This window comes from Pygocentrus nattereri, chromosome 19, assembly GCF_015220715.1.
Source record: "Pygocentrus nattereri isolate fPygNat1 chromosome 19, fPygNat1.pri, whole genome shotgun sequence".
NCBI lineage: Eukaryota > Metazoa > Chordata > Actinopteri > Characiformes > Serrasalmidae > Pygocentrus > Pygocentrus nattereri.
In genome coordinates this window covers 25,325,599-25,344,896 of record NC_051229.1, presented here as the reverse complement: position 1 = coordinate 25,344,896, position 19,298 = coordinate 25,325,599, and the positions used below count along the sequence as shown (strand labels likewise).

The window sequence follows — 19,298 nt, the reverse complement described above, 5'->3', positions numbered from 1 at the left end:
TGAAGACGATAAGAAATACACAGCATTCTCCTCACCGTTGGGATTACATGAGTACAATCGTTTACCACAGGGACTATGCAACAGTCCTGCCACCTTCATGAGAATGATGTTGACAATTTTTGGTGATCAAAATTTTTTGAGTCTTCTTTGCTATTTGGATGACGTGTTAGTTTTTGCTAAGTCTGAGGAAGAAAGCCTGCAAAGACTCGAGATGGTGTTTCAGCGCCTCAGGGCACACAACTTGAAACTATCCCCATCTAAGTGCCAGTTTTTAAGGAGATCAGTTAAATTTTTAGGTCACATTGTGTCTGAAGATGGTGTGGCCACTGATCCAGCCAAGGTGGAAGCGATTGTAAATGTGACAGAACAGCAGCTCATGGAGAATGATGGTGCCACCCCCTCAACAGATAAGATAAGATCATTTTTAGGCATGATTGTTTATTACCAACACTTCATTGAACACTGTTCCACGCTAGCGAAGCCACTGTTTCAGCTTATAGCCGGTCAGAAAAAGCCTCGAAAGGGCAAAGGTGCCAAGAAACCCTGCCAGACTCGTAGACTCACGCCGGCTGACTGGACCATTGACTGTAAACAAGCTCTACAAAATTTGAAGGCAGCCTTGATTAATCAAGCGTTGCTGGCACATCCAGATTTTTCAAAACCTTTCCTACTGTCCGTTGATGCCTCCACCAGTGGTCTTGGAGCTGTACTCTCTCAGCTTCAGGGTGGTTGTGACACAGCAAGACCTATAGCTTTTGCCAGCAAATCCCTCAATCATGCACAGTCGAAATATCCAGCTCACAGACTCGAATTTTTGGCTATGAAGTGGGCCATACATGACAAATTCAGTCACTGGCTAAGGGGACACCGGTTTACTGTGTGGACAGATAATAATCCACTCAAGTATATTCTGACAAAACCGAAACTTGATGCTTGTGAGCAAAGGTGGGTGGCAAAATTAGCTCCCTTTGATTTCGACATTCAGTATATCCCTGGAGCTAAAAACATTGTTGCGGACGCTTTAAGTAGGGAGCCATTTGTCAAACCACGGATCATGAGCAGACTGACTAGGACTCCCTATAAGGTATTGTTGCATGAAGCGGAGACTTTGAATGTGGATGATGTTCAGGACATGTTTCGGTTGTCCTGTGAGATGCCCGAGGCAAACCGGTCTTGTGAGGCTGTTCCTTGCGATGTTTTGCATAGCCAACAGTCTAACCCGGTGTTGGGTGACACTGCGGGACGGTTGTCACGGGAAGAGGTATCTGCTGTGTTACAGTCACATTGTCGCTGGAAGGAAGGTGCTACTCTGAGAGCTATCTGTCATGTGCAGCATCTGGAGAAGTTGATGGTACCAGGGCCGAACCCGCTACCTGTCTTTTCTCATGAGGAATTACTCGATAAGCAGTGTAAAGACCCTGTCATTAGCAGAGTGAAGTTCTTTGTAGAGCGAGGGAGGAGGCCATCTAGGAGGGAAAGGGTTCATGAGCCCAGAGAAACCATACACACTCTAAAGCAGTGGGGCAAACTTACGATACGCATGGGTATACTGTATCGTTTGACAAAACAACCAGCATCTAAAAAGAGGCTGTTTCAATATGTCGTTCCAGCAGCTCTGAGAAATCAGGTCGTGAAGGGGATACATGATGAAGCTGGCCACCAAGGGCAACAGCGTACTCTGTGGCTTGGAAGGCAAAGATTCTACTGGGATTCCATGGGGAGAGACATTAAAGAGTATGTTACACGTTGCAAGAGGTGCATCTTGGGAAAGTCACCGGAACCAGAGGCTAGGGCGCCACTTGTTTCTGTGACAACAACTGCACCATTGGAGTTAGTGTGTGTTGACTTTTGGTCTGCAGAGGATGCAAATAATAAATCTGTTGATGTACTTGTCATAACTGATCATTTCACGAAGCTTGCTTGTGCGTACCATTGCTCAAATCAGTCTGCGAAGACAGTTGCCCGTCTACTGTGGAATAATTTCTTCTGTATATATGGCTTCCCAAAGCGCCTACATTCTGACAGTGGAGCAAACTTTGAAAGTTCTCTCATTGCTGAATTACTACTACTAGCAGGAGTCAGCAAATCACGTACCACACCGTACCACCCAATGGGCAATGGGCAGGCAGAACGTTTTAACAGAACGCTGGGAAATATGATTCGGACACTCCCACCTAGGTCAAAAGCCAAATGGCCACAGTTGTTGAATACTCTGGCTTTTGCATATAATTGCACTGTGCATGAGACCACTGGCTTCCCGCCTTTCTTTCTCATGTTTGGTCGTACCCCCCGTCTGCCAGTTGATGTCATGTTCGAGAGCGTCCTTTTGGATGATGAAACAGTCGATGTGGATAGGTATGTCCAGTCTCTGGGGGAAGATCTCAGGGAAGCTTTGTCACTGGCTCAGATGCATGCAAAACGTCGGCAGAACAAGCAAGCTGAGAACTACAATCGCAACTGTAAAGGACAGTCTCTAGATGTGGGAGACAGAGTTCTTCTTGTGAATAAAGGTGAGAGAGGTAAAAAGAAATTGGCTGATCACTGGGAGAACACAGTCTATGTGGTGGTGAACAAGACCGACTCACTGAACATTTACAGGATTCGTAATCCTAGTACGGGACGGACTAAGACAGTTCATCGCAATTTGCTAATGCCAGTGAACTTTTTGCCAGTGCCTTCGTGGGGTGAGTCTGAGCAGCAGGGCTCCTACAGCACAGACAGTATAAGCCATAACATGTCGATGATTGAGGGTCAGACTGATTTGTGCGATGACAGGACAACCCAATGGGTCGCTGATTTACAGGACACTCCAGAGGTGGGACAAAGTGAGGATGCAGAGGACTGGTCCGGAGAGAAAGGGAGAGGCAGTCTTGATTTTGAAGATGTGGCAGGAACCCAACGGGAGGATGGTCAGGGTGAACCAGTCATAGGTCTGGATGATACAGCCTGCACCAGGTCTGCAGGAAATTCTCAGTATCAACCACATTCATTGTCATGTCATGGTGACACTGAGCATGTCGAGATCAGCTCTACAACCATTAGGTCTCATAATAACATGGTATCTTCCGTTTCAGTAGAAGACACTTTGCCTCCGAACACTCTAGAGCCATCTTCACCTTCATCCAAGGTTACTCAAACTGATAGAATACGCACCAGGCTAGGAAGATTTATTAAACCAGTGAATAGACTCATCCAAACTATGTCTGCTCAAAGTCTTAAGCAATTAGTAAACTCTCATTAATGAGGTATCGAGGCATTTTTTTATTTTCTTCTTTCTTTCACATAAACACCTACATAGAATAATCTTTGGGAAGGAGAAATCTTTTTCTTTAGATTGTAGTGTCTGTCGTTTTGGACATGCTGAGATAACTAGTGCTGTAGTCTGCATTCAGAACTGTGTACATGGCATTGTTTTCTATAGCCAAATTGGGGATTAGCTACCCCTAGTTTGTCTTAATCCTTAATGGGATAGCTTTATAGCTGAGTGACCACTCCTGGTTTTATGTTGAGGGGCTACATCCTAGTTTTGGGAATTTATGGATGTTTTGTTTTTTTCCATTAGTGTATATATTGGAAGGTGATCTATATGTGTTGTAGATCGCTAGTTCATAATCTAGTGTAAAACAGTGGGGGAGAATGTGGCAGTGTGATGTTGTTACACTAGATTATTCAATTAAGGGATTTTATTTTGAAATCAGCAAAGACTTTTAATTGTTGGAGCAATTCATTGAGGAGAGAAAGGGGGACTATGAAATGTAAAATTCTATCTGTAAAACTCTTAGTTCTAATTATTTTATAGTTTCTTTTGGCTACTGCAAATAATTTAGCTTGAGAAATATAGAAAAGAGTACTTTGATTTACTAGAGCAAGATCAATATGGGCGGAGTTTTAGCAGCCTTTACTTGAGTGGAGCACGAAAGAAAGCTGTAGCCCCACCTTTCGTCCTCTTTGGAAAACGCCACTGTGAGAGAAGGTATGTGCTGGCGCAGCTCCGTTATTTTAAGTTAAAACACACTTTGTATTTTCCAGTTTTTGACCTAAAATGAGTTCATTCAGTCACAAAAACATTATAGCACACACTGGTTAGGCCGTTGTGCAGTAACACTCTGTTTTATGAGGTTTTGATACGTTTTTATTCGCTGTTGGCCACGAGTTCTCTTAAGGTGGAATGTTAAGGTGGAATGCTAATTACGAAGTAGGGATGCTAATTGTTCACCGTATCTTTCTTCTTTTTCTTTTGCTTAATATGATCAGATTAAACTGGCAGTGCAGGCATTTGTTTGTTTTTAAAGAAGAGCTGTAACTTTTATTTTTGCAATTTTATGGTTTGTATAATTCTGGTAGTGTAGCATCTTTGTTGTAATCTGAGTGCACGGTGTTTAACAGGTGCAGCTGAGGGCACGAGAGAGAGAAACTAATGAAGCCTGTTTATTCGCCTTTTGTAAACTCTGTGCAGGTATGTTGAGTTATATTGTCAAATGTTAATCTTATACTGTTCAGCAAATGGGGAGCGTGTACAGTTTACAGTTTGCTTTATATGTATTTTTTTTATTATTATTTTCTTTTAATGAATGATTGAAATATGTCCTCTTTGGAAAACGCCACTGTGAGAGAAGGCGCAGCTGAGGGCACGAGAGAGAGAAACTAATGAAGCCTGTTTATTCGCCTTTTGTAAACTCTGTGCAGGTGGAGAAAATAAATGCTCCCTCATGTTAAGCTGGTGTGCTAATGTCATCACTTCCACAATGCATCATTAAAACCCTACACAACGCAGAAGTAATCCCGTTACAGATATATGAAGATGTATCTAAGTAACTCAGTACTTCAGTAGTTTTTAATTTCTCATTTATTATTACTTGAGTACTTAATTGCTAATGCTTTTAATAGTGTTTGAGTAAATTATCACTATAGTAACAGTACTTGTACTTGATTAGGGATTTTCAGCACTCTTTACACCCCTGCAAATAGTTCACAGAAACAAAAGCAATATTTTACATCAGACCAAAGCTCGCCAACACTTCAAATCAATATTCGTCTCATTCTGCTTTTCACACTGCATGTATCTTTTTGACACTAGTAAAGAAATTTAATGTGTATCAACAAATAAATATTCAGACCTGATATATTTACAAGAATGATATGATCTATTTAAACCCAAGGTACTCATTGAGATATTAATAAGCTATTTACACACAAATCATCATTTATAGGGTGGCTGTCTAATAGTTTTTGTTTTTTATGTAAAGATCTTTTGGTTAAAGGAGTTACATTTATTATTAGCTTTAAATGCTGTCGCATGTTTTCATGTCACTACTGACCAGAGTCTTAGTTCATAGGTGGAACTTATTTCAGAGCAGGAAGTGAGACTGCATCCCTGTCCCTTGTGGCCACATGGTGAGTAGTTGGGTCATTCTACAGAAACGTCCACTTTTTATCCATCTATAGGAGTCACTGGTGTTACTGATCCTCATTAGTGTTACACATAAAAAGGAAACACCAGAGACATTTTTAATGAAAAATGCATTTGACTACATGGCAGCTACAGAACATCAAACTGCATGTTGTCAATCATGGAACATCCACTAAAATATAGAATACAAATGGATTACATTCTATTTTTTTTTTCACAGTTACCTCAGAATAAAGTCAGTCACACCTGTGATGTCAGCTAAAAGCTTCATATGAAATCATGAGCTAAATGAGAAAATCTCTGAGAACTGAAAGACACAGTGAACTCACCATGTGCTTTTCTTCATAGATCCTCAGGAAAAATGGTAAAAAGAAGTCGAGTGACATCATCAGTATAAGAGATTTTGTTATGCAGTAACACATTATCCAGTGACACAGCTCTTGGGGACTACAACCTTATATATACATTATATACTTTATAATATTTATTTGGTGTTTGTTTTCTTCATGTCATTCAATTTATTTATGCCATAGTCTTGTATAGATTATTATAGTTAAAATTGCAGAAAAAAAAAACCCCTCAAAATAGAGGCTCACCCTTTACATATGACAGTGGGGATAAGCACTTCTGTGGTGCTTGTAATTCTAGATAATTGATTTAAAAAACAATATTGCTAATTTGATGGCTGAAGAAGGTGCAATTTTTCAAATAACTTGTTTTATTTTTAAATAGAAATAAATTGTAACCACAACATGTTTTTTAAATGTAATATATCTGTAAACACTAGGGACACAAAAATAGATGTTGCTGTAAAATGATCCAGTTAGCTTGCATAGTTTTAAAGTAAATGTGTCACAATAGTTAGATTTATGCTTGAACACTAATTTTACAGTAACTTAAAAATGCCAGTTTCTTACATTACAGCATTTCACTGTAAAATCTGTTCTTTCTAACATGGTTCCTAAACTCTTCCACTTTTCAGTAATACCACTCACAGTTGATCGTGGGATATCTAGAAAGGCAGAAATTTAGTCTGATTACAGAACCACCCTTGAACTCAATGAGCTCTTTAGAGTGACCCCTTCTTTCATTAATGTGTGTAAAGCCAGTCTGCATGGCTAGGAGATTGATTTCAGTCAAATCCCCCAAACCATGTTCTGAAGCTGAGAGATGAATCTCGACTGCGTTTAACACAAATGTAAATGGAATGAAGTTTCTTTTTCTGTATTCAATCACATGAGCGTGAATGCATCTGAGCGCTGTAACTAGCAGGCGAGACAATAAACAACAGAGCATATTATTTGACTGGAGATGCTCAAATATTAGCATATGACTGTAGGTTGAGCTCCACCCACTGCCCAGTCTGCAGTTTTATCTCCAGCTCCACACAGACTGACTGACAGTTTGGGAATTTAGTGTCGTCTCATCTTCAGAGTCTGACCAAATCGGCTGTCTGTCAAATGTGATCTTAACAGTGTCAGTTTTCTGTTTGTGGCAAAGTAAGAAGTAAAAACGTTCAAATGGCTTGAGCATCTCCTACAGCTGTCAAAGTTGTTACTTAGCAACAGCCTCTCAGCGGAGTGATATAATAACGTAATGTTATGGCAAAATAGCAGCCAGGTTAGAACGCCTCTCAACCAATCAGCTTGCGCGGCTGGAACTCACTGTTGTAAAATTCACCTGATTAAAACATCTTTTACCTTTACTGTTCATGTATATTTGGAAATGTAATATCAGCGGGATACAAATGCCTCTCCATTTATAGGATCACCTACTTACAGCTTTCATAGAAACTTACGTTCTAAAATATACTTGAAGCAGGGCAGCTGGTTTAATTCAAGTCAAGGAAAAAAGTTCAAAAACTTCAATTAAACAAAGCAAAAGAAAGAGGTATCAGAGGTGTAAATAACTAATTGCATTTACTCTCGTTACTGTAACTGAGTTGTTTTCCCTGTAATGGTACTTTTTGGAGTAGAATTAAATCAGTATATTTACTTGAGTTCATTTTTAATTAAATACTTTTACTGTAATTTTCATAATGATACAGAGTAAAAAAGAAATTCTGAGCGCATCAACACCAATACAAACGAAGCGCAGTTACAGTTAAAAGATTCAGCAATCAAAAAGCAGCAGCTCTGGCAGGAAAAATACTATAGAGATGTCCAGATCTACAGAGATATTTAGTAAAATACAGAGGAGAACTTGACCAGCACACACAAGGAATAGACGGCATCCAAACGGTCATCTGTATTTAACATGAGCTAAAGAAAACAACGGTATTATCGTGAAACCTGCTGAGATCCACTCTCACAACTGTCGTCCACAGTTTACCGTATAAAATACAGCCTGGTTCATCTGCTGAAAAATAAAGATAAATCCAATACATTTTTTGTTTGGGTACTAAAAAAAAGGTTAGACAAAAATGTATTTTAATGCTTTCATAAAATAGCATTTCAGGCATCAGGCAACATAAATATATCTTTCTCCAAGTTAGCTTTTAGAGACATTAAATGCTTTGGATGTGTTGTTCCTATGATCACCACTGTGAATTTTTTTATTAGTTTCTTCAGAACAGAGCATTTCATATCAAATCATTCTAAATGTTTATTTAACCAGTGATTATGCAGAGATTGTAATTTTGTAGAAAAGAATGTGTTTTGTCCTTTTAAGAAAAATCACACCACCTTGGCAGCCACAATTTTTTTGGTCCATTTTACAATCTTAGTGGATCTTTAGTGGATTTTGTTGCCTGCCACTGTAGAAGCATTTACAAAACAGTGGGTTTAGTGAGGCATGATGATTGTTTAGTGGAGCATCGCCCACTTAATGACCCCAGATGTTAGGCCTGGCTTAAGATTGGGTCAGGTGGATGTTAAGTAGCATTTAAACACACTACAGAAACACATGGAAACAACACACCCACGCACTAGCACTGCTGCAGATCTGATCAGGCTATGCATGATGCACTTAAAGCTACATTTTCTCCTTTAATATGAACAACACTGATGTGTGGCCAGATCATCTACTGATGAGAAGATGATCAAGAGATCTAATGTAATCTAAAGCGCAAATCAGATTTGGAATTTTTCTGGAATCAGCAGTCGGATTGCATGTCTAAAGGCAGAAACATGATGGGCCATTTTCTCAGAAATCAGGCAGCAGTCTCTCTCATGCATACAGGGACTCTTTCAGTCAGAGTCTGAGTGCTAGTCACAAGTCCAGCATGAGACACACTGGGATTAGCCCAAAATATGCAGCTTCACACACTCACAACTTTCTAACGCTTGAAATTCGACAAGGTGGCCAGACACCCCATAATTCATTTTAGACAAACACTGGCGGTAGCATGGGTCATACTGATGAGCTCAGTGGCTTTCAATATTCTTCTGTCATAGGATACCACCTTTCAATGAAATCAGTATGTCAAGTTTCTTTCCTGCTACAACTGCACCAGTTTACTGTAGGTGCTGCTACTGTGAAGTGTGAAAGTAACAGCAACAGCTCAGCTGTGACACAGCAGGGCACAAAAGCTCACAAAGCGTGGTCACTGAGGGAAAATTCAAACAGTGCGTTAAATTACACTCTCACTACTGAAATCCAAACTGCCTCTAGAAAGAACATGAGCACAAAACTTCAGCAGGAGCTTTGTGGGTTATAGTTTTCCATGGTGACAATTTCAGACAAGCAGCAGTACAAAGGCCTAAGATCACCACAAGCAACACCAAGCATTAACTGGAGGGTATAAAGCATACTTCCATAGGACTCAGGTCTCTAGAAAGATGAATCAAGCTTCATTATCTGGCCTTCTGATGAACAAATCCTGGTTTGGTGGATGTCCAGAGAACACTACTTGCCTGAATGCATAATGTAAAGTATGCTGGAGGAGGACAGTTGGTCCTGGTCTGAACAGTTTAGTTGCAGTGAATGGACGCATGAACACTTCAGATATAACAACTTTCTACTGAACTGTGCCATCAATTTTAGGGCAACAGTTTGGGGAATGTTCTTTCCCCTATTAATTCATATTAATGCTCATGGTTTTGGAATGAGATTTTCAACAAGCACATATGGATGTGATGTTCAGGTATCCAGGCCGTGATAGACAAAATTCAGTTAGTCGTATGTCCTGGCAGGGCTCCAGCCTACTACACACCAGGCAACTAAGATTGTTGAGGTTTTTAAAGCAATGAAAGAACAAACTGTACCTAAAAACAGACATAACATTATGACCACCTCCTTGTTTTTACGCTCATTGTTCTACAATTACAGACTGTAGTCCATCTGTTTCTCTGCATACTTTGTTACTCTGTTCTTCAGTGGTCAGGACCCCCATGTACCCTCACAGAGCAGGTACTATTTGGGTGGTGGGTCATTCTCAGCACTGCAGTAACACTGATGTGGTGGTGGTGTGTTAGTGTGTGTTGTGCTGGTATGAGTGGATCAGACACAGCAGTGCTGCTCGAGTTTTTAAACACTGTGTCCACTCACTGTCCACTCTATTAGACATTCCTACCTTGTCGGTCCACCTTGTAGAGACAACAGCTCATCTGCTGCTGCACAGTTTGTGTTGGTCATCCTCTAGTCCTTCATCAGTGGTCACAGGACGCTGCCCACAGGATGCTATTGGCTGGATATTTTTGGTTGGTGGACTATTCCCAGTCCAGCAGTGACACTGAGGTGTGAGCACTGCTGTGTCTGATCCACTCAGCCCAGCACAACACACACTAACAGACCACCACCACGTCAGTGTTACAGCAGTGCTGAGAATGATCCACCACCCAAATAGTACCTGGTCTGTGAGGGTCCATGGGAGTCCTGACCACTGAAGAACAGGGTAAAAGGGGGCTAACAAAGTATTAGAGAAACAGATTGACTACAGTCTGTAACTGTAGAACTACAAAGTGCAGATATATAGTAAGTGGAACTGACCCAAAGAGAGCAAGACTTTTGTACTTATAATTGCTATATATTTGTTTATGTATTTATGGTGTTTGATGTTTGTTGTATGATTTTTTCCCCCATAAGTTTCACTTCCATTAGACACAAAAAGTTAACTTGCTGAACAACAAATCCTGCTTTGTGAATCAGGCCCCAGTAGTCTACTGTGGTTGTGATTGTGTTGATTAAACAATCAATTAAATCCAAGTGATACCAAATTAAGTAACATCTCAAATAACAAGATAGTGATGCACAACCATGACGATTTATATGCTGCAATTGCTTTGGGTTTATTTTACATTTAAGGAAAATACTAATTGCTCCTAAAAAGGTTTTTCGCTTTTACAAAACATGAAAATTTACAGTCATTGTGCACACCCTCACATAACTCCATGCATCAATCTGAATGTAGGTATAAGTCACATTTCTGTAAACCAAGTCAGATAAGCTTTTAGAAAAGCAATTATGTGGCTCTACTGCATATATCTATTTACACTACGTTTTGACCTTTTTACATAAAAATAACAATATAAAAGTTAAACAATACACACTTCTTAAAACTACAAAGGATGCGCTGTCGCAAATGACAAGATATATTACATGATTTAGACACCAATCATTGGAACAAGTAGCTGAAATCACACTGGCATAGTAGCAAAAGAGTAACAAATTACTATAAAGTGATAAACAAAATAGAACACAACTAGTTTTGTATTCTTTACAAGCAAGTTTGCATACTTGCTACATCATACTGCTTCATCTTCAGTCTGGCAGGAGTGAACCTATTTCAGTTATCAGAGGTCTATTCAAAAGTAGATTCTTTAATATAAATCAATTAAAGGACAAATTGTCAACAAATTTGTTCAGAAATTCCTTCTGAAATAACGTACTTAAAGGGACACTCAGGCTAAAATGAAAAACATAACCAAGCACATTTCCATGCAGCGCTACAGTTGTCCCTAGAGTGACACAGGAACTTGGAAAATCAGCCACATTACAACCATATAACTGTAACAACTTGTAATAATCTTTAAATCATCATTAGAACTGAGAAACAATACAAATTTCTGGTTTGATGAGGAGGAAAACAAGCTATAGTTAGCAAAGTACCTGGCTACCTAAATACCTTACCTAAGTCAGTCTTCTTCTCACTGGCTAAAAGGGTAAAAAACCTGCCCCTGGCATCTGGCTTGGTTGTATTTATTAGCCCATAAATCAGTGGCTAAGCTAGCAGTCAGGATTAGGTAACACCTCAGGGATCCCTAATGGTTGTATTATGCATCTGCTTATTGCATGCTGGTACTGTAGTGAGAAAACATTAATGAAGAAAACATGAAAATGATTAAAATGACGAATTCCGTCTAACCGACAAGGCAGGCTGAGGGATATAATGGTACACTAGAATATTGTGTAACAAAACAGTAACCTATGGTTTTACACCAGAATGCCCCTTTTAGGTACTATTTCAGGCTTCTGAGCAGCCCAATAGTATTTTATCATAACATCTGTCCAAATGTGGCATAAAAATAGTAGTCATTTTAGGGGCTTTGAAGAATAAAGACGCATGTACCTTCACTAGCATACATGCACAGATCTAACAAATAGAATATAAATACATTTAAAATTAGTTAAAAAGTTTGGTGGAAACAAAAGTAAACAAACTAAAGAGACACTGTCCGGTCAGGCAGTTTTACAACAAAAAGTAACACTGATTCTTGATGGCTCAGTTCAGGCCCAGTGCAGAAACTAGTTTAGTGCAATGAGACAGTTCAGTGATTCAGCCAGCTGTACTTAATCACTCAGTGACCTCATGGTTCCTCTTTTCCAAGCTTTTCCAAAGTTGTGACAAACACCAGGTGGTCTTCTGGTGACTTTCCATGAGTCTTGCTCAAATGTAGTTTGATTGCATGCTTGCTGACAAACGTCCGACTGCAAAGTCTGCACTGGTATATTGAGCCAGGGCTAGAGTCTTCATCGCATGCCGTTAAGTTCACTATGGGGCTGCCATATGGCCTTTTGTCCATGATTACCTTGGTGACAGCCTGCTGCTCCTGGAGGTGGTGCACAGAGAGATTGGACAGGTCCTTGAGGCTGAAGCCTAGGTGAGACTCCAGATGGCTAATATAAGATGAAGGAGTCCTGAACTGGCAGGCACAGTCTACACACAGAAACACAGGCTGGCTGGAGTCCATGTTCTTCAGAAATTTGGTCCCACCAGTTCTCCTCAGCTGGTACTTCACATTGGCAAGCCAGTGGGAGATAGTGTTCATTGAGAGGCCAGTAAACTTGCATATGTGCACACGCTCCTGAGTTCCAAGGTCTGTCATGGCATAGTGGCCCTCTGGAGTCTCCTTCAAGCTTGAGGCAAACTGGGCCTGGAGAATAAGCAGGTGCTGAGGGTTCCAGTTAGACTGACGGCCTTTCCGCTTCTGTGAAGAGGAAAGGTCTTCCAGTATATCTTCAAACACACTGCTGTCTGCATCAGACTTCTCAGACATGGATGATGGAGTGGAGGATTTGGGAATTAGGTGGTCAGTAAGATTCTTCACCATATCAGAGATGTCCATCAGGGCATTCTCTCGGAGGGAAGATACAGGATCTGAGAAAGATGAGCCCAGGTGAAGAGTCCTAGTTCCATTAATTTTGTTTGTCTGTACTGGACGACTATTGGTATAGTTATGGATGTCACTGTTGGTAATATCAATACTCCTGCTTTTGGATTTCCTCAAATCTATGGGCTGGTCAATGTCCTCATAGAAATGTGTGTTGAGAGACTCACTTTGCTTAACAGAAGTGGAATAGTAGGCAGGCTTGTCCATCAGCTTATTGCTGATCTTGTATAACATTGAAAGAGGATCAGAGGAGGGGTTGACTGGTTTGGAGGCTTTGCTGAGGTGGGCCTTCATCACTGACTGCAGCGTACTAAGAGGGCTGATAAAAGGACTCTCGAGTGAATGATCAGTAATGATCCCCAAACCAAAGCCATTAGTAATGGGTGACTTGCTTGATTCTAGGCCATTTTTTGTATAATGTTGCTGTTCTATTAACATTTCTTTAGGCTCCAATTTACATACAACATCTTTATCTTTCTTTACTGTTTCTCCAGCTTTTACAGTATCCAATTGTACTGGTGACTGTGATCTGGGTGCGTAGGCAGGGCTTGGTTTTCCTGCACTCACCATCTGTTCCTCCTTCTCTTTCTTTACTGAGACCTTTCCTGTGACCTTCTCCACCAGCTCCTCCATTGCAGATACATTGTTCCTAAGGTATGAGGGTGATGAGGGGCTATGAGGAGAGTGGATAACTGCCCCAGGGTCAGTAACAAGGGACAGGAGAGCACTGTTGAAGACTGGCTGCATTGGTACACTATGAACTGTTGGAGGAAGTAAAGATGACTTGGCAGATCCCTGGAGTTGATAAGCTGCATGGATACTGGGGTATCCTCCCCAGGTAGGTGTACCTGTCTGTGCTTTGCTGATGGCACTAGACACTGTGTTCTCCAGAGATTTGAGGATGTCCATTCCCCCTTTGGGGGTCTCCTCAAGGTCTTCTTCTCTTAGGTACTTATATGAGTCAACATCTGCCTTGTCAGTAGGTTCTTCCTCCTCCTCGATCTTTTTCTCCACAACTTCACCAACCTCCATCTTTGTCTCCTTTGTTTTCTTCTTGTCCTCTGAGCCAGCAGACAGCACAGGAGACACAGACTGAGACTTAATGCTTGGGACAGGTAGCCTGGTAGTAGTGGGTGGTAATGGAATTGACTGAATCTTGTCCTCCATTACTGGATCAAACACCAGCTGCTTTCCTTTCTTTGAGGCAGTGTTTGTGACCTTAAGGAAGTGCCCAGTGACCATCATGTGTGCAGTCAGCTGCTGCAGAGTATCATGAGAGCTACCACACTCCATGCACTTCAGAATCTGCGACTTGCGTGCTTCAAACTGCCATGTGTAGCTAGCCCCATTTTGATATCCATAGCGATTGTTGGGGGTTACATAAGGGTTTGCAGTTCCCTTTGCATCTTTTCCAGCCTCTGCTGCTAATGCAACTCCACTGAAACCTGTGAGTGAGTCTGGGGAGCACGGGGAAAGTAGAGGGTCCTGAAGAGATCGTTTTTTGGCTGCTGGCACCAGCTTGGTGGCCAGGACTGGCACTGGCTCTTTGAGAGGCACTTTCTGGTAATGCTTTGTCTTGATCATGTGGACGCTCAAGTCTTGTAAAGATTCAAAGGAGTGGCCACAGTACATGCACTTTAGCACTTTCTGGGCATCCTCTTTGCCCTCCATCTCCATCAAGGAACGTTTGCGGGGCTTTGACCAGCATTTGCCACCATCCTCCTCCTTGTCTTTGTTATCATCACGGTAATGGCCAGTCTTGTTCATGTGAACGGTAAGTCCAACAAGTGTGTCATATGCTGCGCTGCAATCTTTGCATCTAAACTTGCTAGCACCAGTAAAAACAGAGCCATAGAGTTTGTTGTTTTGCCTGTAGAGCTGGACTGTGCTAAATAGACTAGGTTCTGGGAGTAAGTGGTAAGGGGTTTGTTGGAGTGTTTTGGCTAATGCTGCTTGATGCCAATCATAAGTCACACTGCCACCATTATTGGTATTACCGCTGCTATTACTGCCAGTGCTGTGGATCATGGCAGCAGTGCTGATATTTGAATTAGTGCCAACAGTTCCATTAAGTTTACTTGCTGCAGCAGTTTTTCGGCCGTGGTGGTTATTCTCATTGGTCATGTCATTGGCGTTGGTACGTGTGGTGTTAGCTGTGTGTTTAGTGGCACTGCTGGTGTACACTGGCTTAGTTTCCATGATATCCATGGTAAAGCTGGACCAGGAGGCATCAGAAATCAGATTTGCATAGACTGCTTTCATCTGTGCCAAGCTGTCCTGCAGGCTGTTTCCATTGGTCATGTGGCTAGGCAGCTCTCCCTGTTCTTCTTTTGAAAAAGTGCTCTTATAATCAGCAATCCGATCACTAGCATCACTAAATGGGGAAGCATAGCCAGCATCTGGGTTGGTGCCATTGCTGAAGGGGGAGTCCTGTGGGGTCAGGGGACCTTTTACGCCATCCTCCTCTTCCTCATTACACATGTACTCTGCATCTTGGCTGTCCAATGAGAGCCCATCATCTTGAAGAGTTTCTTCGTCAAAGGCAGCTGCCTTAATCACAACCTCTGGCACATAGGCTGAGAAATAGAGAAAAAAGAAATTATCAGATAGAAAAAAATAGGCTAACATTAACATACAATTTATTAATTGCATAATTAATTATATTAAGTAATAAATAAAAATTTACATTCTGTACTGACGTGCAAGTCTATACCTCTGACTTGGCGCCCTTTATTTCAATTAATAAAAAGACAAAAAAAAAAAAAACATGGTGGAAAAAAAAGAAAATTAAAGGATTTTATATATAAGTATAACATTTTCAAATTTAAATATATTTTGAGTTACGAACACAAATGTGGTATAGATTCAATTTAAAATCACCTAAAAACACATCCTCTGCTTGTTTCAATGAGCTAACAAGTGAAAAATATGCAATATAAAATGGCAACCTAACTACAACTTCTAAAGTTTAAAGCTGTTTTGTTGGAGCAGGGCAGTCTTTCAGCTTTAAAACGAGCATCATGTAGTGTAACACTGAAATTATTATATTCTTTTTTATAGCTTTAAATTTATGCACATAAAAATAAGCTAATAAATGTAGATAAATTAATATCCTGAGCCTTCAGAAAAGATAAACAGAGAATTCGCACAGGACTTTCATCACTATACATGCATGATCCATGGTCAGTGCCTCTGGTGCTTACTGAATATTAATTTGTGTACAGATCAACACAAACAGACAAGCAACCATGTGCAGAGAAAGAAAGAGATGAGAGAGTGTAAGAGAGCACAGAAGCATTAGGGTGAGTGAGATAGCCCTCTAGGTTCTTTCGTTTATCTCTCGCCTGCATGGTGAGATGTGTGTCCTCAATGCCAGCGTAAGTCTGTCCTGATGAAACAGATGTGCTGTCAGCTTCAAACAGCATGCTAAGCAGTCACATCATAATCTAAGTGGACATAATACCTGACGTATGTTCACTGCCACAGCTCCCTGCCGCTGGAGCAGCAGGAGAAAAAAGCGGGCTACATTATCAGGCTAGCAGCTGCTTTAACGCAAGTGTCAAAAAATTAATTAAAAGAATTGCCCTGATTAGAAATCCAGTCTTTGGCTGCTAATTATTTATTACTGTTTATTTTAACTGTTTATTTGAAATACAGCAATTAAAGTTATTAACAGTAATATTTTTCTTTCTTTTCACATTTGTTCAATTTACATTACTCCATTCTTCCAGTAAAATGCAATTACTGTTACTGTTTTGACTCCCACTACAGAGATAGAATTTATTTCAGTTAATTACAACCCCAATTCCAATGAAGTTGAGATGTTGCGTAAAACAAATAAAAACATAATACAATGATTTGCAAATCCTTTTCAACCTATATTTAATTCAATGCCCTACAAAGACAAAATATTTAATGTTCAAACAGATAAACTTTATTGTTTTTTGCAAATATTCACTCATTTTGAATTTGATGCCCGCAACACGTGGTTTTGGAGGGAACATATAGTTTTGGTTAAAGAAGATACCACAGTTCACTACTGGCTTGCACATTCAAGGTTCACACACACACACACACACACACACACACACATATACATATTGTATATATACACACACACGGGGTGTTTGTTGTGGATTTTCTCAGCATACACAATTTGTTTGAGATAAAAACACCAGAGATAAAAGTCCATAATAAAATAAAAAATAAATAAATAAAATAAATAATTAAATACAACAGTGTCCTGTGACTTTTGACTCACCCTGTATATATATATATATATATATATATATAGAAAGAAACAAACTTTGCACACAATGTACAGGGCAACAGGACAGAGGAAATCCGTTCACTCTGCCTGATCACGTACTCTTTGATCATGTATCGTTAAGAGGAAAGAGATCACTCAGAAATATACCTTTTGACATAGTACAATGATATTTTACACTTTCGAATTAATCATTCTTGTTTCATTATATTAAAGCAAAAAGCATGTGGCCTATGAAACAGTTTATATTTTGTGCATTTTCCAATAGGTTAAACTTAATTAAACTTAAATAAATAATACTTGTGCACTACAATCATAGAAAAATGCCACAGTTAAGAGCAAGTAATTTCAAACATACTACTGTTCATATCTATTCAACTTGATCTCCAGTCTTATGATTCTTTTTTTCTTTTTTGCCTCTTTGTTTTGAAAAAGAAAAGTAAAAGCTGTTTCAGTTTATGATGTAAAAAGCTCCAAACACTTCAACTGCATTAGTCACTGCACACTTCCACAGTCAGTGAAATATCATTCATGACCAGACACAAGCTTATTTTAGGGGAAGTCCATTAATTTTGTAAAATGTCTGCATGATTAAATAATTAATGTCATTCAGAGATGTTTGAAGGGAAATACCTCTAAAAGCTCCCTCACAGAAAGATATTAGATGAAATAATTGCACATATACTGCCTGATTTCTGAGACACTGCTTAACGTTAATGTGCTGGAGCACATCCCAGTGCTCACTTGGCGAAAGACAGCAAACACCCTGGACAGGTCACTAGTCCATCTCAGGGCAGACACAGACATATACATTGACACATAGGGAAAAGTTTACATCTCCAATTGGCCTGATTGTGTGTTATTGGACTGCGGGAGGAAACCGAACTCCTGGACGAAACCCAAATAGACATGGGGAGAACATGCAAACTCGTTTTTAATGCTTTTTTTTTTTTATCTATTCATAGTGAAGAGGTACATGCAGGGCATTCAAATGCAGAATACCACCTAAAGAGAGTCACTGCATACTCTTACAGCCTTGTAGAAAACTGATAAACTTTGATGAAACCTTCAACAAATCCGATCTCTGCTATACCATTGTTCTACCGAGCTGCCCCAAACAATACTTTCCATAATTGGCCTACAACAGATGGATGGATGGAAGGATGGATGGATGGATGGAGGGATGGATGGATACTTTATTGACCATGAAGGAAATTTAGCAGGCAGTATCAGACACACAACACAGTACAGTTGTAGTAATAAGGGTGTAAACAATATAACAGGAAGAATAAATATAAAGATCCTCTCTATAGGCAGATATACAAATAGAAAAATACAACAATCTATAATAAGATCTATAACCTGAGATGAAAGATGCAGTGCAATAATGACTGTACAGGTAACAGTGTATAATGACCACTGAATGAATAAATATGTGCGTATATTGTACCAAATAAATTGTCTAGTGTCCAGATGTGCAAGATGCACAATGAGGTATGCAGAAAGTACAATATGTGCAGCAACGCTGTCCAGATGTGCAGATGGATAAAGAAACACAATATCAAGCCTGAGATATAAGAATTATGATGATTTGTGACATGAGATTCAGATTCAGTCCTCCTGTGTCCATTGCTCCTCCACTGCTGTTCAGTGCTTTTGTTTGTCTTTTCTTTCTGTTGATCGAGAGCCATTTTTATTATAATGTAAGATGCTCTTCATTCTCCTAATACAGAGCATTTGCATGTATGTAGAAAACCCTAAACACATACTTCAGTAAAAAGTTTAAATCTTTTAATTCTATGAAAAAATAAATAAATAAAAAATTAGAAATTTGATGTACAAAAAAGAGCAAGAGGGAGAAATAGACAAAAAAGTATTGATTAATTTAAAGAACTGCAGTGGAACTTCTTAGTACTTACAGCATCTCCATAGGAACTGATATTCAATTCTTTCCAGCACTAAAATAAAATTGAACTTAGCAATAAAGATGCTGTCACCTACCTAACAAAAGAAATTAGGAACTAAATGTGCAGAGCTAGAATTTAGATTTCTTTTCCCATAAAACAATAAC

At 39.8% G+C, this 19,298-nt stretch overlaps 1 protein-coding gene and 1 long non-coding RNA gene across 2 annotated transcripts in view; one reads left to right on the top strand and one right to left on the bottom strand.

The window, feature by feature from the left end:
* The first annotated feature begins 4,352 nt into the window (after positions 1-4,352).
* Positions 4,353-4,716, top strand: LOC108411879. The gene is made up of 2 exons (XR_001856599.1): positions 4,353-4,386; positions 4,617-4,716. It is a non-coding gene; the product is annotated as an uncharacterized LOC108411879 (long non-coding RNA).
* A 5,901-nt stretch (positions 4,717-10,617) lies between these two features.
* The window catches only part of LOC108411881 (teashirt homolog 1), a 31,738-nt gene continuing 23,057 nt past the window's right edge, over positions 10,618-19,298 (bottom strand). The window contains exon 2 of the mRNA XM_017683662.2: positions 10,618-15,536. Within this exon, the coding sequence (XP_017539151.2) occupies positions 12,157-15,536 (3,380 nt within the window). The 3' untranslated portion in view covers positions 10,618-12,156. The remainder of the gene's footprint in view (positions 15,537-19,298) is intronic.